A 25,026-nucleotide genomic window follows, 5' to 3' on the forward strand; every position below is an offset into this window, starting at 1 on the left:
CCTTTCAGCAAACCCCTGCATAAATGACTCTTTATAGCTAAATTCTCTGATATAGGATGACACTGAACCCAAGGAAGTGAGCCTAACAGATCTGTGTTTATCTTGACTTCTTTCACGTTTCTAATGCTCTGTTTATACTTTTATTATTACATATGTTATTGTTTTAAGGTACTTTAAAACCTCTGTAGACAAACATATATGAAGTGACTGATGTTATAAGTGAACAACCATTAAAAACTTTTCTGGAAAAGGTAGCCTGACAAAGCAAATACATCCCTTAACTAGGAAACATGACACCAAGTTTATTCTTACTAGCAACACTTCCACCCTGAATAACGTTAAGCAAGCTACTGTGCCAAATTTTACTCTATCTAAAATAGGACTGGATAATTATACCGTTAAAAACTGATGCTTAAAATTAATTAAGGTACTTATCAAAGGGTTTGAGTTTTTTAAAAACCAGGCACTCTGCCCTTACAATTACCAAAAACGCATTATCCTACAATATGCTTTCCAATAGGGCTATTTTTATAATTCAAACCGTCTGTATATAGTACTCATTTTCAGTCAATATAATACTCCTTTTTGGTCATCAAGTGTTAACAGAAAAATGTTACAGAAAGATATCAAGATGCTTCAAATTTAACACACTTTCCACTAGTGTGTACCTAAATATTTACTCCCACAAATTTATAAGACACGATCGTTACCATCAGCTGTAGTTGCTTTTTGGTGAGGCATCAACATGGCAGCAAATTCTTGAAGTTGATTTCCTCTGATGATCCTGTCTAGGTACATTTTCTCTAGGATCCCGTAAGCAGCAAGTTGCTGGCACCTTTCATCCTTAAAAAGAGTAGCTAGCATCCGAGAACGCTGCTGTCCTAAGGGAAACAAATGAGCATCAAATATTCTCACAATCTATTTCTCCAATAAGAAACTATGTTATGACTCCATTTTTGCCTACTAAAATATAGTCAATTGTCCTGATTTGTGGCAGTTATGTTCTACAAAGTTGCTGCCAACACTGAATTAGTGAATACTCGTAACTGCTATTCCAAAAAGAATGAGTGATATGTACTGACATACAAAGATTGCCAATATACAGGTATAGGAAAAAAGCAGGTTACAAAAGTATGTATATCATGCTACCGTTTATAAAAAAAGAGGATATACACAGATACTTTCACACTGAAGGAAATCCAAGTAACCAGTAAAAGTTCTTTAGAACTGGAAGCAGTGCCATTTTATGTACTGCCTTTTCAGTAACAAAAATACAATAAGTAAGGCCACTGCTTCATAAAGAATGAAATGTATACTGTGAACATGTCATTAGGCTCTCAAGTAAATACAGATCAATAAACAATCTAAAAAGGATTTAGAAAAGCCATGGCTTAGAATTATCAGCATTTCTTCTCAATGCCTTTTCTGCTTTATAAACTGAGTGATTTACATGCTATAATTTAGTAAAAAAGAACAAAGATAGTTTATTTTTCATATTTACCAAAGAAAAGGATAAACGTGAGATCTAAAACTAAGGCTTGAAGGTTAAAAAAGAATCCCCAAAACAGTATGTTATTATCAATTCCTAGACTTTAATTTTTATTTCCCTCTATACAATTCTCACCTAATTTTGTTATTCATTTTTAAGAGACATATTAGGCAAACTAAACTTCATATTATCTCTCTTAATTACTCCTAACACATGTGGGTAATTGACTAACAATGCGTATTTAAAATTTTTTTAAGTTAGCAATCCATTTTATTGCTGTTTTTCACTGTTTAAATGTTTAAAATAAATTTACAATAATTATAATTGCAATAACACATCCCCTTGAAAAATAGTTCCCTGCTAAGTCCTCCAGTAGTAATGACCCTGAAATTATTAAGCAAAGGTAACTGACTGTTCATGAAAGCACGAATTACATGTTTACCTGCTGATGCCAAGATGGTACAGTGCAAAGCATGTTTTAAGGCCTCTAGTCTTTCACTTTCGTGCACTATTGTCTTGTAAGAGAGTTCATTGTACCTTTGTGCAGCTTCGATGAATTTTCTTCTATAATCAAGAACACGTGCATAGCATACCTATAGAGAGAAATTTTTCAATTAGGGGAAACAATTAAAAATCAAAGCAAAAAATAAGAGAGAGAATTTCTAACATATAACACCATTTATCAGATGTTCTGGAGCATCTTAGTAGAGCAGGCTTCTCCAATACAAAATCAATCCCGAATCAGCTCATCTGTTACCTTATAATGTATCTGTAACTGTTCATTGGTGGATTCATTCTGAAGCAATGATGCTCGATTTATGTAAGCCTCTGCCTGGACTGGGTCATCATCTTCCAGATATAGCCTAGCAATCTTCAGGTAAGTCTCCAGCTTATAATCTACATTGTACTGCCTAGGATGTAACAGAAAAACACAGAATGACTAAATATAGTATCAACAAAATTTTTAGGAGTTGGAGAAAATACTTTTTTTTCATTATATATATTCCGTTAATATAAGGGAATCAAATTTCTACTGCATTAGAGAAAATCCAAAAACTTATTTCCAAAATAAGTTTTATTGAATTTTTCTTATTTTTATCATGACTGTCCCATTGTATTTTAGCTTCCTTCAATCCTCAGATAATCGCACAAGTCAAATAACTTAAAAGAAAAAATGCCCGGTTGAGGGGTGTATCATCTACTGCTGTTGGGGCTATAAATGAGTAAACCATCCTGGAAAACAATTTGGCAATATATTTTCCAACCACCCTTCGAACGCTTTAAAATTCATATATTCCTATCTCCTACATTTTACCTCTAGACAATAAATCCCAAGAAAATAATCAGGGATGTGTACACATATGTACAAGGAATATTCATCTGTAAAGTTACTCATAAATATCTATCAGGATATAACTGGGAATCACCTATGATGATATTTACAGTAAACTAAATTGTGGTACATAAAGACGGTAGAATAATATACAGTTGTTATAATCATTACTATATGATAATAGTCATGTATTTTTGCTAAGTGAAAAAACAGGATAAAACAGTCATGTAAGGGGCACCTGGGTGGCTCAGTCATTAAGCGTCTGCCTTCAGCTCAGGTCATGATCCCAGCATCCTGGGATCAAGCCCCCGCATCCGGCTCCCTGCTCAGCGGGAAGCCTGCTTCTCCCTCTCCCACTCCCTCTGCTTGTGTTCCCTCTCTCGCTGTCTCTCTGTCAAATAAATAAATAAAATCTTAAAAAAAAAAAAAACCCAGCATGTAAGATACCATTAAAATGTATTTCTGTACATACATATGAGGATAGTAATAGCAATTATCTCTAGGTGTGGAGATTACAGGTGGTTTTCATTTTCTTTATCTCAGTGGCCACATTTTATGCAAGAAATGCATAACCAAACACCTCACATAATTCAAAACTCACAAAATTCAAGATTAATCCTTACAGAAAAATTAATCCTTTTTATTACCAGCAAAAGTGATGCCACCATGTGGCAAGAACGGAGTTTACAACTTACATGGCCCAAGCTCTGAAATTCTTTACTTTTTAAATTTTTTTATACTAATTTGAATTTTTTCCATAAGTCATATATTACTAGCATTTTGTACTATACTATTTCCATTCACAACTCAAATTTACATGAACTTCTATAAACAGCACTATCCTTTTTTGAATTTTCCAATTTTATGCCAACTATATCTATTAAATTACTGTAATTATCAGAGTAAATCATTGTTTAGAGAAGCAAGTTCTCAATCGTTTATCCAGATTCAACTTTTAATCACTTTAAGGTTAATTTGTTTATAAAACTGCTAAAGTTTCAGTTCTCTGATATCCTCACAGATAAAGGTAATGCTACAGGACTATCAAAATGATAATTACCGTCACTTCAAAGAACAATACCTAATTTTATATTTATTTAAACTACTAGTGAAAATAAATCAATTGCCCTGTACTATGAAGAAAATGCTCCAGAGTAAGACCAAAGCAAATAAGAAAGCCCAACCTTTCCAAACCATTAAAGAAATAAAAATTAACAAGGTTAATTTTTTTTCATACAATGTACTTGAGAAGAATGTTTCATAAAGAAGTACAGATGTTTTTAAAAATACTTATCAGAAGATAAGATTAACTGAATAAAAGTTATAAACTATCATCTTAATTCTAATTGTTTCTCCCTCTCACTTAGTCTAGCATCCCAAACCCGACAACTCACTGCGACCTCTAAACCACTGAACTCATTATATTGTTACTGTCTTCTTCCCCTTAAAGGCCTCACTTCACTCCTTACCTAGTTTATCCCCTATGGTCAATCACTGTTAATTACTGAATTGAATATGCACTCATCTCCCTTGTCCATCTCTTGCTGTCACACTTGTTGGGCAACATCATAACTGTGATTAAACTTAAGTTTGCCTACTCCTTTCCTGTACCCATGTAGCTGAACTCTGATGGAGAAAAACACTTAACCAATCTGAATGATCTCATTTCAATCACTACACTCTTCAGATGAGCCCTTAATGTTGCCAAGTATATTCCTAGTCCACTCACTCTCCTAGACAATTTTTTCTCCTTTTTTGTCTTCCCTCAACTTCAACACTCCCACCCTCATCCACATCTCCAGCTGATGACCGATTCTGACTTCACTAAGAATACCGAAGCCATCAAAGAATACTTGCCTAAACTCCACCACCACATTGCTAATATCAGCACCCACATACTCTGTATTCCTGGCTGTTATTGTAGATCACCGGGGGCTATTCTGCCCATCAGGGAACGTGTGGCGATGTCTACAGACATGCTGATTGTCACAAATAGGGGCGACGATGCTATTGGCATCTAATGATAAAGGTCTGGGATGCTTGCCAAGCATCTTGGAACACACAGCACAACCCTGAAACCAAAGAATTATTCCATTTAAAATGTCAACAGTGCTGGGGTTGAGAAACTCAGTCACAGATGAATTATCTGTGCTTCTACCTAAAGCCTATCCCTCCACTAGTTTCCTTCCCCTCCTATCTACTCCTGCCAGAATCCTCTCCCTTACTCCCCCATATCAAATTGTTGCTTTCCAAAAAATAAAAGAAAAATCATGAAAGAAAAGATAATCTCTGCTGCTTCTACCCTATTTCTCTGTTCCCTTTTGTGAAAACTTTTGCAAAGAGTTGCCTATACATACCATCTCTAATTCTTCTCTTCCCATTCCAACCACGCTTACCATTTCACCAAAACAGCTTTTGTCAAGTGTCTCAATGACATCCACATCACTAACTCCAATGGGTGACTCTCACTTCTCATCTTACTTGACCTAGAACACCATAGCTGATCACTTGCTCCTTGATATGTTTTCCTCATTTGGCTTCTAGGCCACCACACTCCACTTCTTCTGGTTTTCTTCTTACCTAAATCCTTCTCATTTCCTCCTGCCCCTGAGCTCTTTAATGCCACAGTGCTCCAGGAATCAGTACTCAGTCTTATCTGTATTTCCTCTCTTGGGGATCTCATCGATATAATGGCTTTCAATTCCATCAATGACTTCCAAATGTAGCCCAGATCTCTCTCCTAAACTACAGATTAATACATTCAACCCCTACTAGATACTTCCACTGTTATCACATGTCCAAAATGGAACTCTTGATCTTCCCTCCAAGACTATTCTTTACTACTCAGTAGATGGCGATTCCATGTTTCCAGTTGTTCAGACCAAAACCAGGATTTATTTTGGCTTTTTTTCTCATACTCAGATATCTAAGCACCAGAAAATCCTTAGCTCTACCTTAAAAACATATCCAGAATCCAACATTTCTCACAATCTTCATCTTCTCTGCAGTAGTACATAAATCTCTTAACTCATGTCCTTCTATCACTACTTGCCTACAGTTATTCTCAACCCAGTCATCAGAATGATTTTCTAAAATATAAGTCAGATCATGTCACTCTTCCATACAAAATCCTCCAATGGCTCCCCCTCATTTCACTTAAAGAAAAGCTAAAGGCCTTACAATGACTTACAAGAACCTACATAATCTGGTCGTCAGTCGTCTCTGATCTCAGCCCCCCACCTTTCCTTGGCTCACTCCACTCCACCCACACTGGTATCCTTGATCTTCTGAAAACACTCCAGGCATGCTCCTGTCTTAGGGCCTTTACATTAGCCATCCTCTCTAAGAGGATCTACTAAGAGTCTTCCCTCAGCTCATAGCCACTCCCTTACTTCCTTCAAGTGTCTGAGAAGATGTATCTGGACCATCCTACCACTTCAATTACCCTACTTAATGGTACAACCTGTTCCCCACTTTCCCTTTACTTTTCTTTATAGCACTTATCACCTTTTTACATACTACAAAATTTTTGTACTTATTAAATTGTTTACAATGTTTCTTTCATTACAATGTGAGAAAAGACATAAGTGAACAATGATACATATCCTATATACATCCCTATCCAATATCCACTATTTACTATACTTTTGTCCTGTTTCCAAAGGAATTCCCACCAACACTTGGGCTGCATTTCTCCAATCTTCTTCTTTCTCATATATGGATGCAAGATGCTGTCTTATTGAAGCAACCTGGAATAGTAGGTAGACATGTTAAATTATTTCAACTGACATTAGTGACTAAAATAAATGAATGCTACATTAATCTATTGTGATAATGCTTTCATTCAACGTATTAAGCTGAGAAGTAAACAGTACAAGTTTAACTAGACACCCCAATTTTTTAAATGAATTTTGCATTCACAGAATATCAAAATACTGATACTGAAATTAACACATGTCTGCAATGTGAATTATGGCAATAATTTAGTTTAAATATTAAATTTTACTTTTATGTTAACTGCGTATATAATGCTGGAGTTTTCCTATGACTTTAGCCTTATTAACAATTTACTCATTCTTAAAAATTGCCCAAAGAGTAATATTTGGTTCGTAAATCAAACTGTAGTATCTGAGCAAATGTCAGCTGGAGTTACAACGTCCTAATATTTATTTTTACATTGTAACGTGCTGTTTGGCACACTGTTTTGTCAAAAATAAAATCGGATGATCACCTCCTTTAAAAATGTAATATCTCTCAAAATAACTGCTGCTATCTCATGTTCAAAAATCACTGCTCTAGATTTTTACCTGCTCCTCAAATGAAATGACTCTAGGCTGGATCTTTTCCAAGGTGAAATGATAGATTTCTTTGGCGGTGCTATCAGGCAGGTTAGGGAGATGTGTACAGAAATCAGTCAGCAACTGTCGAGAGATCACGAGACTGACATTCTCATTTACCACTTGTCAAAAAAAAAAAAAAAGATAAGAAAACATGAGTAATTTATAAGTTTTCATTAAGCAATCACTTTTTACCTAAAATTAACATTAAAAACAATATATATAAGTACAACCTTCCATGCATTATTCAGGGATTTCCACACCCATATCATCTTATATTATAGAATCAGTTTTCCTTATGTTGAATTATTTGATTACATAATGACTGCACCAAACCTGTAAAAATCCCATAATTTTTCTAAGAAATAGAAATGGCTGGGGAAAAGTTTTGTTTTACATTTGAGAATTTTATATTATTCCTTCTCCTCCTTATTTTTCTACAAAGGGAAGGCACAGAACCACCTATATTTTTATGTATGTACTTATTTCCCACTTGGTTACAAAAAGTAGTTAAAGAAGAAACAGTGAGATAATTTTCATGAAATTTAAATAGAGCAAGTAGTGACAGTTGCCGCTGCTTGTACTTTCCCAATAAAAACAAAAATTCACAGAATTGCTCACTGAAGTCAGCACTAGATGTACATACATATTTAATGACATTATTTATAAACACTTATGAGTTTTTATTACAGTATGTGATTAAGGATGAAGGCTCTGAAGCCATGCTGCTTCCACCACTCCTGATCAGATGGCCCCAAACAAGGAACTTAACTTCTCCGTGTTTCTGTTTCCTTGTCTGTACAATGTGGCTAAGGCTGCTGTGAAGCTTAAATGCACTATACATAGAGCACTTTAAACAACATGGAGCACAAAGCACTCAACAAATGTTCATTATTATTATCGCTATTTTTATATTTTAAAAGATGCATCATGCTTGTGACCACTGCTCAGATAAATTAAGTCTGAGATCAGCAGTTACTGGGAAAATAAACGATGGTTCAAAAACTGTTCAGCTGATGTAAATGATTTTCAGTAGACTGCTTTTCACTAGTTCACTGGATTCAAAGTTTATCTAAAGGTCAAACTTTATAATAAAGATCACTATTTCTTTTGCTACTACAATGCCATGTTCTCAATAAAAATCATTCCTAACAGTTTTTCTGAAGCCACTGCCAGTTCAACACACATTGCAGGCCCCAATTTTTTGAGACAGTAACTTACGGTAACCTGGAGCAAGCTTGTAATCAGTTCGTGATATATTAATCATAATTCATTCTTGGATACAACCGGATACAGCTGAGAAAATAGTTTCATTTCAAGTGCCATTAGGCACTTAAAACTGTTAGAAAGAAATTCCTACACAAACCAGCACTTCTCACGAGAATGTGTGTGAGAGCATGCTGTACACTCTAAAGCACTCTCAAGCGTCATTAATATTGGTAACTCAGTATCAATTCCAGACTGAATTTTGAGTAATTTTCAAAATAACTGGATATGTTTGAAGTCAGGGAGTAGGTGAGAATATCTTGAAGAATGGAAATTTCTAGTTCCCGTTCAAATGGAATGTTAACGTTAATAACAATTAACACTTATATAGCACTTACTACATGCCAGGTACTATTCAAAGCCCTTTACTAGGTATATTAACTCACTTAACCTCCCAGCATTTCTACAGGGTGGCTATCATATTCCCATTTTATAGACAAAGAAATGGAGGCACAAAGGAATTAACTTACCCAAGAACACACAACTAATAAAACAACTAACCAGACTGAATCTAGACTATTCTTTTTATCATTATGCTACATTGTCTTTCATCACTGTATCAATTACTGTACAAAACCTTAATTGGTAATGTAACTCTGAAGACAACTTATTGAAAAATAAAGTACTGAACAGTTTAAATTCTAAAATGAATTTCAATGTATATTTAATTGAATCTCAAAGCGAATTATACTGATAACTTGATATAAAACAACCTTGAGCAAGCTTTGAAGTCCTAATTCAATAATACAAGACAAACATGGAATTTTCATTCCACTTACTTGCTTCCACAAAAGCTTTCAAAGCTTCTAGTTGTTCCGCCCCAGATAACTGAATGGCTTTTTCCAGGATCTGACGATACCTAAAACACCACCAAATAAAAATAATGTTCAGAGGACACTATATAGTCTAATGCTAACTTTGATGTTTATTCATTTCTATTTATCCTGGTTTCTTTCATCGTGCTCTAGTTTGTGGTTTTCTTTATAGTACACCACAGATTTTTTTTTTTGTTACAAGTTCCTAGTCCATCATAAGAAACACTAAATCTGTAATTCTAAGGTATCACTTCTTCCAGTTCCCTTTGCAGTACATCACAATTTTTTTTTAAGTTTTCAAGCCCGGGGAAAACCTGGCTGGCTTAGTCGATAGACTATGAGACTCTTGACCTAGGGGATTGTGAGCTCAAGCCCCACAGTGCGCATAGAGCCTACTTAAAAAAGAAAAAAAGTTTGCAAATCCATCACAAGAAAGTAAATCTGTGACTCTAAGTTACTGGATCTAAAGTGCCACTTTTCCTTGAAAAAGTTTTAGTTTTGAATTTAAACTAAAAAGTCAACTTTTGGGGTGTGTGGGTGGCTCAGTCAGTTGGGCATATGACTTGATTTCAGCTCAGATTGTGATCTTGGGGTTGTAGGATTGAGCGCCCCCCCCCCTCAATGGCTCCATGCTCAGCAGGAAGTCTGCTTGGAATTCTCTGTTCCCCTCTGTCCTTCCCCACACTTGGGTGTGGGCATGTGCGCCTGCTCTCTCTCTCTCGCTCAAATAAACAAATGAATCTTAAAAAAAAAAAAAAGTCTCTTATGGTTTGCCTCCCTCTCTTTAACAATAAATAAATAAATAAATAAGTCAACTTTCTTTCAAATGCCTTAAAAAATAAGCTATATTTCCTTCAACTGTGTATTACACAGACACACAAGAATGTTATTTGAGGTGACCCAGAACCTTTTCCTCTTGTGGACCTAATGGAACTAAGGTCACCAACAATAGCATAGTGTTAACTAGGCAGTGAAACAAAATTAAGATTGAATGTCTTAGTGTGTACAAAACAAACTCCACCAAGCCAAATGCACTGATAGAACACCCCTTATGCTGTCAGACAGTGCCTATATATTCTTTATTCGCAATCACTTCTACTAACTCTTCTGCCTAATATTCACGACCACATAAGATTCAAATCAGCACTCTAAAACAGATGCGGGAGAGGTGTCCGGGGGGCTCCATTGGTTAAGTCTCTGTCTTCAGCTCAGGTCATGATCTCAGGTCCTGGGATCAAGCCCCGGAACTTGGAACCCCTGCTCATTGGGGAGTCTGCTTCTCCCTCTGCCCCTCTCCCCCATTCATGTGCTAAATCACACTCTCTCTCTTTCAAATAAATAAATAAAAATCTTAAAAAAAAAAAAAAAGGATGGCGGAAATGCTAAAAACAGTAACAATGAGAATTATTAGGCAATGGCAAATTCCTTCCTAAAATACAAACTCTATGAGGACAAGGATTTTTGTTTGTTTTGTTGACTGCTATACATACAATGCCTAAAACAACATATCACAAGCATTCAAATATTTAACAGTATTGGTAAATAATAAAACAGTATTTTATTTCTTAAACTGAGTGGTGGGTACCTAAGTATTATACTATTTTTTAATCCCTTTTGTCTTAATATATATTAAAAGCATTAGTTAATGCATTTTACAAACCTAATAGCATTGCCAATTATTCAGAACATCATCCAGAATATAGTCAAGAAATAAAAATATACAAATAGGAAAATACACACACACACACACAAATAGGGCCCAAACTCATTCAAATTTGTGATTTGTATTTTGTAGGGCACACCTTCAAACTACTATTCAACACTTACTGATTCTCAACCCATACGGTATTTTCTAAACCTTGGTTATATGATTTCTCAAAAATACAATGAATCAAATTGACTTGTAAGAAAGATAAACTGACAGAAAAACCAGCAAACTCCAAAAGAAAAGAGAAACTACTCTAATAAAGCAAGGAAATATTACTAAGCTTTAAAATAAAAATTGACATTTTTAAAATTATTTTTTAAATTTGAGGGATAAAATTCAGCTATCTGAAAATTCATTAACATGGAATATCTCATTCTTTCTATATATACACATACACAACTATGCACATATACTATTTCCCATATCTATATTTATACATCTACTTTATTGTTCTGGGCATTTAAATTAATACATTAGATGGTTTGTTCATTTTTTATTGGCTTATTATTCATATTCTTCATACTCATAACAAAGCCCCCTTAATCTTACATCCCTATATTTTATACTAACAACATTATACTCAAAGATGACAGTGTCTCACAGAAATTTTGTGATTTAACCTAACTTTTAAATTATTGTTTCACAACTTAACAACTAGTCTGTATTAAAAACACACCCAAAAAACCCCTTAAAAAGTGATAAAACTTTTATAGTAATCACATCATACAACTTGCCAGAGCATTATAAATTGTCTACTCAAACTCTCAACTTTAATCAATTAAGAAAGTGAGGTGCAGAGTTTGGGCTAGATGCTATCTTACTCATTCCCTAATACGTAAATTCCAGTATCTAAGAATAAGAAATTACTTTTTTACAATAATAATAAGGAATGACTAATAAACCTAATTTAAATCAGGGATTTAAATAATCATTGGGGCGCATGAGAGGGTCAGTCAGTTAAGCATCTGCCTTCGGCTCAGATCATGACCCCGGGGTCCTGGGATCAAGTCCCATGTCCGTCTCCTTGCTCAGCAGGGAGCCTGCTTCTTCCTCTGCCTGCTGCTTCCCCTGCTTGTGCTCTCTCTCTTGCTCGCTCTCTAATAAATAAATAAGATCTTTAAAAAAATAATAATCATTTAATATTGCCAGATTAAATCATCCAAAAATGCTAACTGAGCACCTAGGCTTTTTAAAATGCTATATAAGATTCTGTGTGATACTAAAGATTATTTTAAATAACCTTAGTCTTTGAAGATATAATATAGTGAGGCAAATAAAAATTTTAAAATCAAATATTATTACATATTAAATTACAATAAAACAAAAGTTACTAAAATGAATAAAACCAAACAATATAAGAAATATGACTGTTAGAATAAATGAATTCGGTAAAGTTGTAGGGTACAAAACCAATGCTCAAAAATCTGTTGTGTTTCCAACAGCCAAACTATGGAAAGAGCCCAGATGTCCATCAACAGATGAATGGATAAAGAAGATACAGTATAACTATACAATGGAAAATTACTCAGTCATCAAAAAGAATGAAATCCTGCCATTTGCAATGACGCGGCTGCACTAGAGGGTATTATGCTAAGCGAAATAAATCAGAGAAAGCCAAATATCATATGATTTCACTCACATGCAGAATTTAAGAAACAAAACTGATGCACAAAAGGAAAGGGAAGGAAAAAATTAAATAAGATGGAAACAGAGAGGGAGACAAACCTTAAGAGACTCTTAACTGTAGGAAACAAACTAAGGGCTGCTGGAAGGGAGGTGGGTGGAAGATGGGGTACCTGGGTGATCAGCATTAAGGAGGGTACTTGATGAAATGAGCACTGGATGTTATATGCAACTGATGAATCTCTAAATTCTACCTCTGAAACTATTAATACACTATACGTTAATTAAATTGAATTTAAATTTTTAAAAATCTGTTGTGTTTCTATACATGAATAACAAATTATTAGGAAGAGAAAACATCATATTTATAATTACATCAAAAGAATAAAATAACTAGGAATAAATTTAACCCAGGTGAAAGATTTGTACACTGAAAACTGTAAGACATTGACGAAAGAAATTGAAGACAAAAATAAAAAGAAAGACATTCCATAGTCATGGATTGAAAGTATTAATATTGTTAAAATGCCCATACTACCCAAAGCAATCTACAGATTCAATGAAATCCCTATCAAAATTCCAATGGCATTTTTCACAGAAATAGAACAAACAACCTAAAATTTGTATGGAACCATAAAAGACCTTGAATAACCAAGCAATCTTGAGAAAAAACAACAAAGTTGGAGGCATCACACTCCCTGATTTCAAACTATTACAAAGCTATAGTAATCAAAATGGTATGGTATCAGCATGAACACAGACACATAGATCAATGGAACAGAACAGAGAGCCCAGAAATAAACCCACACATATATGGTCAATTAATTTACAACAAAGGATGAAAGAATATACAATGGAGAAAGGATGGTGTCTTCAATAAATAGTGCTGAGAAAACTGGACAGCCACATGCAAAAAAATGAACCTGGACCACTATTTTACCCTATATGCAAAAATAAACTCAAAATGAATTAAAGACATGAATATAAGACCTGAAACCATAAACTCCTACAATAATACATAGGTGGTAAGTTCCTCAACACTGGTCTTAGCAATATCTTTTTAGATCTGAGTCAAGAAGTGGTGACAACAAAAGCAAAAATAAATAAAGGGGATTATATCAACCTAAAAAGTTTCAAGTGAAGGAAACCATCAACAAAATAAAAAGGCAACCTACAGAGTGGGACAAAAATACTTGTAAATCATATCTGATAAGGGTTCAATATTTGACACATATTGAAAAAATTCATATAACTCAATAGCAAAAAAATAAAACAGTGATTAAAAAATGGCAGAGGAGGGGCACCAGGGTGTCTCAGTTGGTTAAGCATCTGACTCCTCATTTTGGCTCAGATCACGATCTCGGGGTTGTGAGATGGAACCCCCATGTCAGGCTCCTCACTAGGCATGAAGCATGAAGCCTACTTAAGATTCTCTCTCTCCGCTCTCTCTCTTCCCACCCCCATGTTCACCTTCTCTCTCGCTTTCAAAAAAAAAAAAAAAAAGGGCAGAGGAACTGAATAGACATTTTTCCAAAGATATACAGATGGCCAAAAGGCACATAAAAACAGGTTCAACATCACTAATAATCTGAGAAATACAAGTCAAATCCACAATAAGATATCACCTCACACCTGTTAGAATGGCTATTACTAAAAAGACAAGAAATAACAAGTGTTGGCAAAGATACACAGAAAAGAAAACCATGTACTATTGGTGGGAATGTAAATTAGTGCAGCCACTATGGAAAATGGTATAAAGATGCCTCAAAAAAAAATCCACACTGTGATCCAACAATTCTACTGGGTATTTATCCAAAGAAAATAAAAACATTAGTTTGAAAAGACATATAAACTCCTATGTTCATTGCAGCATTATTTACAATAACCAAGATATGGAAACAACGTAAGTGTTCATCTATGAATGGATGGATAAAGAAAATGTATGTAAATATAATGGAATATTATTCAGCCATAAAAAAGGAAGAAAATCTTGTCTTTTGCAACGAGACAGATAGATCTTGAGGGCATTATGCTAAATGAAATAAGTCAGAGAAAGACAAATACCAAATGATCTCTCTTATAGTAGAATTTAAAATAAAACCAAACCAAACACAGAGATGCAGATCAGACTGGTAGCCGCCAGAGGCCAGGAGTGGGGGATGGGAAAATGGGTGAAGGTGGTCAAAAGATACAAACTTCCAGTTATAAAATAAATAAGTCATGGGGATGTAATGTACAGCATGGTGAATATAGTTAATAATACTGTGTATTGCATATTTGAAAGTTGCTAGAAAAGTAGTTCTTAAAAGTTCTCACAAGAAAAAAGATTTTGTAAGAATAAAAAATGGATACGTTTCTTTGAAATTAAGATATCTATGAAAGTCACCATTAAAAAAGTGAGACATGCTTTCCTCTGCTGCCACTAAGGTGCTCTGTCCTTCCAAGGAAGGTAATGCCATGTTGGGGTGAGGCCCTCACTTCATCTGGCGACTAGCACTGCACCTGACGGTGCCCGCTCAGCACATGCCCGCATCATGGCCTCAGTCTCGGAGATTGCCTGCATCTGCTTGGCCCTCATCCTGCAGGGCGATGAGGTCACAAGAGGCTAAGATCAATACCCTCATTAAAGCAGCAGGTATGAATGTTGAACCTCTCTGGCCGGGCTTGTTTGCTAAGGCCCTGGCCAATGTCAACATTGGTGGCCTCATATGTAATGTACGGGCTGGTGGAGCCGCCCCAGCAGCTGGCGCTGTGCCAGCAAGAGGTCCTGCTCCTTCCACTACTGCTGTTCCAGCTGAGAAGAAAGTGGAAGCAAAGAAAGAAGAATCAGAGGAGTCTGATGATGACATGGGCTTTGGTCTTTCTGATTAAGCCTCCTTAGGGGTGCCTGGGTGGCTCAGTCATTAAGCGTCTGTTTTTGGCTCAGGTCATGATCCCACGGTCCTGGGATCAAGCCCCACATCCGGCTCTCCTGCTTCTTCCTCTTCCACTCCCCCTGCTTGTGTTCCCTCTCTCACTGTCTCTCTCTCTCTCCGTCAAGTAAATAAAATCTTAAAAAAAAAAAAAAAAAAAGCCTCTTCTGTAACTTATTCAACAAAAAGCTTTAAAAAAAAGTGAAACATGCAAGCCACCAATAGAAAAGATACTTGCAATCCATGTATTTGGCAAAAAAAAAAACAAAAAAAAACAAACAAAAAAAAAACAAGAAAAAAAAACAAGAAAAAAACCTCCCATCCAGAATATATTTAAAACTCCTGTAAATCAGTAAAAGATGAACCACCCAATTAAAAAACAGACAAAATGCTTAAATAAGCACTTCACTAGAGATAATATCCCAATGCCCAATAAGCATATTAAAAGGTACCCAACAACCTCAATATTCATTAGGTTAATGCAAATTATAAGCACAAGTAGATACCTTTATACTTCCATTAGAAAGAGTAATATTTAAAACACTAACAAATTTGAGTATTGGTGAGGATGCGGGGGAACTAATCTCATCTATACTCGATGGGAGTGTAAAGTGATCTACACTCTGGAAAACCACTGGCAGTTATCCACTAAAACTAAACATGTGTACTCTATAACCCAAATATTCCACTCTTGGGTATTTATCCAAGAGATATGAATGTCTGTGTCCACAAAAAGATATATACAAAAATTTTCATAGTAGCTTTATTCATAATAGCTCTAAACTAGAAAAAAATTTTTAATGCTAATCAATAAGTGAGGCCCACTAATAAAATGGAATTCTACAAATCAATAAGGAATGCTTCATATACGAATGTATCTCAGATATTATGTTGAGTGAAAAAGGACAGACACAAAAGAATGTACACTGAATGGTTCTGTTTCTGTGCATTTCAAGAATAGGCAAACCCAATTTACAGGGACAGAAGTAGAATAATGGTTATATTTGGGGGTAGTGACTGGGAATGAGGGAACCTCTGGGAATGCTGGAAATATTCCCCAGCTTGATCTGGATAGTTGTTCCATATCTATGTATGTGAGAACACATACTGGGCTCTACTCTTAAGAGTAATGTACTCAATGCAATGTACTTTAAAATATATAGGTGTATATAAACCCACACATATCTTATATTTTAATAGAAAGTAAAAACAAAATTAAAAAAGAGAGAGATGAAAAATAAAGAGGTAATATTTTAATTCAGAAGAGAGTAAAACCAAAAGGGGTTAGATTAGCTAGAGAAGACTCCATGGATAAAACATCTTTTTACTGAGCACTCAATAGAAAAAATGAAAAAGTGACTTGTGGAGAACACGACAAATACCAAATACATTTTCCTTAAAAAATATTATGGAGGTGGGCGCCTGGGTGACTCAGTCGGTTACACATCCAACTTTTGGTTTCAGCTCAGATCTTGATCTCAGGTTTGTGAGTTCAAGCCCCGCGCTGGGCTCCACATCGGACATGGAGCCTACTTGAAAAAAAAAATATGGAGGAAAATACATTTAATTAAGGTGCTTACATCTGCCCTACCCATTTATCATCATCAACAAATGTTTACTGAGCATCCATTTATGTCTATGAACTAAAGTTCACTATGTTGATTCCTGACTTCTTGGCACTTAAATCTGAAGGTAAATAGAACATATGTACATGAAAATGTATCACAGTCACTATTTAGAATCAAAATGAGTAAAATAGGTATGTATTAGTAGGTCTTTCACCTATGGTAATGATGAATTAGATGACTAGACCAACTCTACCTCAAAATAAAAACATAAAAAGCTGAAAGAAATGCAAAAAAAAAATTAATAGCATAAAATCCTAACAAGAAAGAAAAAACAGGAAAGGATAAGAGTACAAAGAGCTTCTGCCTGAAAGCATTTGCTGACTGTGAAAAGACAACTGGGAAGCAGAGTGAGACTTCTGGTGGGCTCTGCCTTGGGGCATTCTGCCAACCTACTAGAAACATTGAGAGGCAAGTTGTAATTTTTGGCCAACTACAGAGCTAAAAGAAAAGGAATCTGAGATCTGTGCTTGCCAAAAGAGGAAACACTACCACTTTTGAAATAAGATTACAATTTCTATTCTAAGGATCATCTAGGTAAACCAAAAAATTCTGAAGCCTTGATCCTAGACAGCTATCACCCTCAAGTGACTGGCAGAAGGAAATGAAAACCCTCCATGAAAGGTTATATCCTAAGCCTCCAAATGTTTCAAAAGTATATTTTTAAATAACTTGCCCAACAAAGATTACCAGTCATATGACAATATGAGCAAGAATCAACAAAAGCAACAGACAATAGCAACAAGCAGGGACTCCAGATACTGGAGACTATCAGAAAGACTGTAGTACAATTACTGTTTACCATGTTTACAGAGATAAACTCAGGCTTCAAAGTTTCAGCAAGAAACTGAGAACCATAAAAAGTGTCATTTGAAGAAAGAACCACCGGGGCAGCTGGCTAGCTCAGTCAGCAGAGCATGTGACTCTCCATCTCAGGGTCATCAGTTCAAGCTCCACGTCAGGCGTGTAGCCTATGTAAAATAAATTTTTTAAAAAATATATTAAAAAAAAAAAAAGAAAAGAAAAAAGAACCACCAAAAACTACAGAACTAAAAAATACTATATCCAAGCTTACTCAATGAAGTTCTTAACAGTAGATTAAACACGTCTGAAAAACTGATAAACTAGGAGGCAGGACAGAAAAACCTATCCAGAATAAAGCATGGCAAAGGTAAGTAGAGAAGACAGGGTAAGAGACATACAGCATTGCAAAGACAAGTAGAGAAGACAGGGTAAAAGACATAGAGGTCACAGTAAGAGGGCCTAACGGGTTTCACTGGAGTCCTAGAGAAGAAAACAGAAGGGGACACAAGCTACATTTGACAATACATGGCTGAAACATCCCAGGACCATGAAAGAATCTAATATATCTGATTCAAAAAATGCAGTGAAGCACAACCAGGATAATGCAGAGGGGTATTGACAAACAAAAATAAAACAAAATGAAAAACCACAATCTTTCACCTTCTGTATATATGCCCCTTGCAATGTGACTTTGTAGCTTTTCACATCAAGAGGTAGAGTTTCTTTTCCCACCCTTTGATCTGGGCTTGTTTTGATTAATAGAATTTGATAGAAGTGAAGTGCCTGCTCCGAATCTAGACAGACCTCAAGAGGTCTTGTATGTGTCTTTTTCTCTTGGAACCCTGCTGTGGCCACAAGAAGAAGATCGGACTAACCTACTGGATAATGAAATATGTAGCCCAGTCACCTCCACTGCCCCTGCCAACACAACAATGCAGCGGTGCCTACCTGACCTGCAGCTGACTACAGACACATGTAGGAGACACATGTGGAACCCAGACCATGCAGAACAGAGAACCATCCAGCTGGGCCCAGTCAACCACCAAAATTATAAGCAAAGTAAATGATTGTTGTTTTAATCCACTCAGTTTTAGAGTGGTTTATTTCATAGCAAAAGCCAACTGACAGAGAAATAAACAAATCCACATAGACGAATCACAAAAATTTCAGAAAACTAAACACAATAATATTCAGGAAAGAGAAATAATTTCCTTACAACTCAAAACCACAATGAAATACCACTTCACACGGGTCAGAATGGCTAAAACTAACCATTCAGGAAACAACACATGTTGGCAAAGTTGCAGAGAAAGGGGAACTGTCTCACACTGCTGGTGGGAAAGCAAACTGGTGTAGCCAATTTGGAAAACAATATGGAGGTTCCTCAAAAAGTCAGAAATAGAACTACCCTACGACTCAACAAGAGTACACGCACCCCAATGTTTACAGCAGCAATGTCTACAATAGCCAAACTATGGAAAGAACCCAGATGTCCGTCGACAGATGAATGGATAAAGAAGATGTGGTGTGTGTACACACACATCCACACACCCCCCACACCCAAATGAAATATTACCCAGTTGTCAAAAAGAATACAATCTTGCCATTTGCAACCACATGTATGGAACTGGAGTGTACTCTGAGAAGTGAAATAAGTCAGAGAAAGACAAATATCATGATTTCACTCATATGTGGAATTTAAGAAACAAAGCGGATGAACCTAGGGGAAGGGAAGGAAAAATAAGATAAAAACAGAGAAGGAGGCAAACCATAAGAGACTCTTAACTATAAGAAACAAACTGAGGGTTGCTGGAGGGGTGGTGGGTGGGAGGATGGGGTAACTGGGTGATGGGCAGTAAGGAGGACACTTGATGGCATGAGCATAGGGTGTTACATGCAACTGATGAATCACTGAATTCTACCTGAAACTAATAATACACTATATGTTAACTAGATTGAATTTGAATAAAAAAAATTTTTTAAAAAGGTGACTGTTAATATGTAAGAGAATCTCAGTAAGATTCTCAAAAAAAAGAAATAATTTCCTAAATGAGGATGATCTTCAAGCATTCTAAATATTTCAGTGTAGTGTTAAGTGGGAAAGAGTGGAGAAAGATAGGTATTCTAGGCCAAAGAAAAAAAAATCACTATCTGAAATGTAGTCTAGTTTGGGGAAGATAATTTAAGGCCAAAAGGTAGATGTGTTTAGAGTTAAGGGCTATGAGACAAGCAGATAGGTTGTACTATGGCCTTGCCACTAGCTATGCGACCTCAAGCGAGGTATTTCACCTCTGTACTTCAGTTTTCTCATATATAATGTAAATGTTACTCATTAAGGATTAAAAAATGTAAATAAAGATGTGCTTGGCACAGGGTAAACACCAGATGTTAGGGAACTTCACTCTTGAGATGGGAACCACTAAAACTGTTGTGTGTGGGAATAACAGAGAACCAGAGAATCTCAGTTACAAGGGGCCCTTGAGATTGTATAGTCTTATCCCCTGGTGTGTGTGTGTCCTCCCTTTTTTGACAGTTCTATTCCATTCTATTATTAGAAAGTTCTAATCCAAAGTCCATCTCTGTAAGGCAGAGGAGTTATTTTCTTTTCTGCAAAACAGCCTTTCTTTCTTTCTTTTTTTTTTTTTTGAGATTTTATTTATTTCTTAGAGAGAGAGAGAGAGACAGCGTGCGAGCAGGGGGAGCAGGAGAGGGTGAAGCAGACTCCTCCACTGAGCAGGGAGCCTGATGCAGGGCTCGATACCAGGACCCTGAGATCATGACCTGAGCCAAAGGCAGGCACTTAATCAACAGCCACCAAGACGCCCCTGCAAAACAGCCTTTCTAATTAATAGTCAAAGACAGCTAACAGGTCTCCCATTACTCTCTTTTCTCTACACTAACAGCTTCTTGTAAAATGAAATGTTTAGACTCCAAAGGCCTGCTATCCTCTTCTGGGTACCTTCTATAAAGAGAAGTGGGAAGGGGCGGAAAAAAGGTCCTATTTCTATAGGATTAACTCAACAAAGACCTATAATCCATAACATCATACTCGCCCTCAAAGAGATCACATTCTACTTGGAAAGGCAGACAAGTAAACAGACAATAAAAACACTTAAGTTCTATGGTAGAGGTAAATATAATCTGCCATCACGCATAAGAGCAACAAACCAGGTCCTGTGTGTGTGGGTAGTTAAGAGTTTGTGTTGGTGGCTGTTCAGAAAAGGCTTTTTGGAAGAAATAACATCTCAACTGAGTTTCAAAGAACTGAGCACATTTTAGCCAAGTAATTAAGACAGGCTATCGTAACAGCTACCTATTCAAATGGTTCCTCTTCAAGGCTCTCCTCTCTTCTAAAGCTTTGTATGAGATAATGATCATAATGCATAATATGTACAAAAGTAGTTTATAAAATTTGCAAAAATGCATCTCATATTGCCAATTTCTTACGTCAACTTTAGACTGTTGTGCTAATTCATAGTTATGAGAATGCATTTTTTTTTTAAGATTTTATTTATTTATTCGACAGAGATAGAGACAGCCAGCGAGAGAGGGAACACAAGTAGGGGGAGTGGGAGAGGAAGAAGCAGGCTCATAGCGGAGGAGCCCGGTGTGGGGCTTGATCCCATAACGCCGGGATCACGCCCTGAGCCGAAGGCAGACGCTTAACCGCTGTGCCACCCAGGCGCCCCATGAGAATGCATTTCTAATTGAAGTTTGGGCAAGAAAAGCATATAGGCAGATTTTTAAAAAGCTTTATAGGGGCCTAGGGGTGCCTGGGTGGCTCAGTTGTTAAGCGTCTGCCTTCAGCCCAGGGCGTGATCCCAGGATCCTGGGATCCAGCCCCGCATCGGGCTCCCTGCTCCGCTGGGAGCCTGCTTCTTCCTCTCCCACTCCCCCTGCTTGTGTTCCCTCTCTCGCTGGCTGTCTCTCTCTCTGTCAAATAAATAAATAAAATCTTTTAAAAAAATAATAAGCTTTATAGAGTACACAAACCTGGGTTCAAACATAAGCTCTGCACCTTTCTAGCTATTCAATTGAACTAACACTTATTAAAAGACTGCTCTGTTATAAATATTCTAATTGCTGGAAACACCCAGTATCAATATTTTAGAAACGAATTTACTCTATCCCTTAATACAGACTGCTTTGTCACTCAACTCCTAACATAAATCCTACAACTACTGATACCTTTCAAGAGTGTTTTCCTCATAGACACGTAGCTGGCAGAACTGTTTTGTTATGAAAATAAACATCCCAACACATTCTTGTCGACGTAGGACCAGATACGTACCTGCAGGCAAGGCCAAGACTTTCCTCAGAAAGCACTGGCTATCAGTTATCAAGCACAACAATCTCACGTGATAGACTGTTACAGTAATGGCCTCTGATGAATCATGCCCCCATCTGTCCATGCCCCTTTCTAACGTAACTTGGGTCATTCCTCCCATAAAGAGGTAGACTCCATTTTTCCTCCCCTTGAATCGGGGCTGGTCTTGTGATTTACTTTGACCTATTTTAGAGAATTGACATGATGAGATTTCCAAGGCTAGCCTTAGGTGTGGCAGCGTCCACACTCTCACCCTTTTGGAACACTCCCATGGCCCTATAAGGAACTGCTGAATGAGAGACCATGTGGAGAGACAGACTCATCTAACAGCCTGATGTATATGTGAGTCCGTTTTAGCTCCACCAGCCCCAACTGGACTGCCAGCTAACTCTGCACCTGCATGAGTAAGCCTGGATTAGACCAGCAAAACAGTCCAGTCAACCCAAAGAATCCTGAAAAATAATAGTTGTTTTACACTACTAAGTTTTTGGTTTGTTACATAATAATATGTAACTAAAGTACTCTATAAGACTGGTACTAATATTTACCTGCAATTTACAGCTGAGGAAGTAAATTCTTAGCTTAAATTTCAGAATTTTGCGAATATTTGAAAAACTGTATCTCTTCTGATAAAGAATGTACTTCATTTTCTTCAACAAAACAAAAAAGAAAGCAAAGCATGGGGGGAAATATAAGCTGAACATGGGGGGAAAATACATGCTCATTTTACTTTCATCCAAATCTAAAAATTACACACAGAAAGGCTTAAACCATGAAGACACATTCACCTTATTTACAACCCATGGAATAAGTCAATATATGTATATACTAACTGCTTTATAGTAATAATAGTAACAAAGACAATTTTGTGGCACTAAGTGTCAGGTACTCTTCTAAGTGACATATGTGATATAAGTGCATATACACACTCATTTTGTCCTCAGACAAGAAAAAGTCCTATTATCCCCATTTTCATGAGAAGGAAACTGCAGTACATAGTAGCTAAACCCATGATACACAGCTAGATTTCCCACTGATAAAACTAGATTACATTTGCCACCAGAGAAAAGATAGCAGAATTTACATAAAACACAGTCAAGGTTTCAATGGCCAGGTTAGAGCAGGTGTATCCCATTTACATAGATCAATAGGATCTCAGCTGTCAGGATGTAAATATTACCATCAACTTGAGACGCATACTTTAAACAGAATGCAGGTTCATTACAAAAGAAGAGTGCTGGGGCGCCTGGATGGCACAGCAGTTAAGCGTCTGCCTTCGGCTCAGGGCGTGATCCCGGCGTTCTGGGATCGAGCCCCACATCAGGCTCCTCCGCTATGAGCCTGCTTCTTCCTCTCCCACTCCCCCTGCTTGTGTTCCCTCTCTCGCTGGCTGTCTCTATCTCTGTCAAATAAATAAATAAAATCTTTAAAAAAAAAAAAAGAAGAAGAGTGCTGTATAATCTACAAAGAGAAAAAGGACAGTTTTATATCTACCTCCTACCTACCTACGATTAACACTATTGTAATTGCTTGCATGACAGGGACATGTCACAAATTTTAACGTGGAGTGGATGTAAGCCTTCAACATAAATTCCACAAAATTCCTAAACAATTCAGATTCCTGCAAACATCACTAATCTAGACTTCCTGACTCACGTTGTGAGGGCGTTCTGCTTATGTGCCCCTCTTCAGAGTTGGTGGCGCGGAGAGAAAACCCAAAACACAAGGACTCACAGAAGATGGTCCGGGTGGTTCTGAACGACAAGATAGCAGCCATACCTCCTCACCCCCGTCTGCCTCGAGAAGCCATCTCCCAGAAAACTCTGCATCGGGGTCAATCAAAAAATACACATTTCCCTCAATCAAAAAAAAAAAGGGGGGGAGCCCAAAGAGAGACCAGAATTCGGTGTGAGAGGCCAGCCAGCGATGGAAAGAAGGCCGTGGGAGCAGTCGTCCCTCAGACCATGCTTCCAGAATCTTAAGAAACGGGTAAGGATGCTATCAAAGATTGAACAAGTTGACAGTCACCCCAGGTCTGATGCCCCCAAGGGTTCCCTCCGCAAGATCCCCACCGGGATTCTGCTGCTCCCAATTTTCGCGTCTACAAACGACCTCAGGCCCGCCCCCTTGGTTGTCAGGCCGTATCACATCCCAAAGCCGCCGTCAACCCAAGAACTGGTCTATTGCTTACCTCCTGACCTCCCAGGCCCCTGGGAAATACTCACTTGCCCGCCAGATCTTTATGAGAGCCGCTCGAATTCATGAGCTGGGCCAAATCCTGCCGCACGGCTGCCGCCATCTTTCTTCCAGCTCAGCAGAGGCTGCCGGACCTCGCGCAGCCGAAAAGAAAACGAGTGTAGTCCTCCAGACTGCAGCTAGAGGGAACCCGAGATGCCATAGAGTAGCGACTGTGAGGGCCAGAGCGCCGGGTGTGAGACCCTGCGCGAAGCCCGTCCCCAGAGTTGAGTGACGCGAAGCTCCACTCACGTCCGAGGCCCGCCCAGGATTCTCCCACAGGCTCAGGCTCGCGCGCTCCCACTTAGGATTGGCGGATGAAGTCCAAGGCGTGTGTTGCTTGTGCAACTCCAGTAAGTGCCGGGTACCCGAAATTACCGCGTCATTAATTAAGTTCCGTGTTTCACGTGATTTACTGTTGTTCCTCATTCTTTAAGACAACCCTTAAACTGCTTGTGTTAAAAAACGAATTGTTTTTTATGTCCAGTTCACCACAGACTGGTACTATTGTAAAATGCAATAAAAATGTACATATTTCTCCCCTAATTGGTA

At 37.2% G+C, this 25,026-nt stretch overlaps 1 protein-coding gene and 1 pseudogene across 5 annotated transcripts in view; one reads left to right on the forward strand and one right to left on the reverse strand.

Moving 5' to 3' along the window:
• COPS4 (COP9 signalosome subunit 4) overlaps positions 1-24,681 on the reverse strand; it is a 35,924-nt gene extending 11,243 nt beyond the window's left edge. Inside the window, exons 1-9 of one of the 5 annotated variants that reach the window (XM_045790690.2) lie at positions 24,465-24,577; positions 23,974-24,062; positions 9,205-9,284; positions 8,381-8,455; positions 7,130-7,281; positions 6,468-6,571; positions 2,247-2,400; positions 1,932-2,082; positions 711-881 (exon numbers count right to left, since the gene is read on the reverse strand). In XM_045790690.2, the coding sequence (XP_045646646.1) occupies positions 711-881; positions 1,932-2,082; positions 2,247-2,400; positions 6,468-6,571; positions 7,130-7,281; positions 8,381-8,426 (778 nt within the window). In that variant the 5' untranslated portion in view covers positions 8,427-8,455; positions 9,205-9,284; positions 23,974-24,062; positions 24,465-24,577. Of the gene's footprint in view, positions 1-710; positions 882-1,931; positions 2,083-2,246; positions 2,401-6,467; positions 6,572-7,129; positions 7,282-8,380; positions 8,456-9,204; positions 9,285-23,973; positions 24,063-24,464 lie in introns of all 5 variants that reach the window. The other 4 variants (XM_045790703.2, XM_045790695.2, XM_045790712.2 and 1 more) reach the window with 4 other exon arrangements.
• Positions 15,061-15,643, forward strand: LOC123787823 (large ribosomal subunit protein P1 pseudogene; annotated as a pseudogene).
• Positions 24,682-25,026: the final 345 nt, after the last annotated feature.

Source organism: Ursus americanus, chromosome 8 (genome assembly GCF_024610735.1).
Source record: "Ursus americanus isolate L20-20 chromosome 8, mUrsAme1.1.p, whole genome shotgun sequence".
Taxonomy (NCBI): domain Eukaryota; kingdom Metazoa; phylum Chordata; class Mammalia; order Carnivora; family Ursidae; genus Ursus; species Ursus americanus.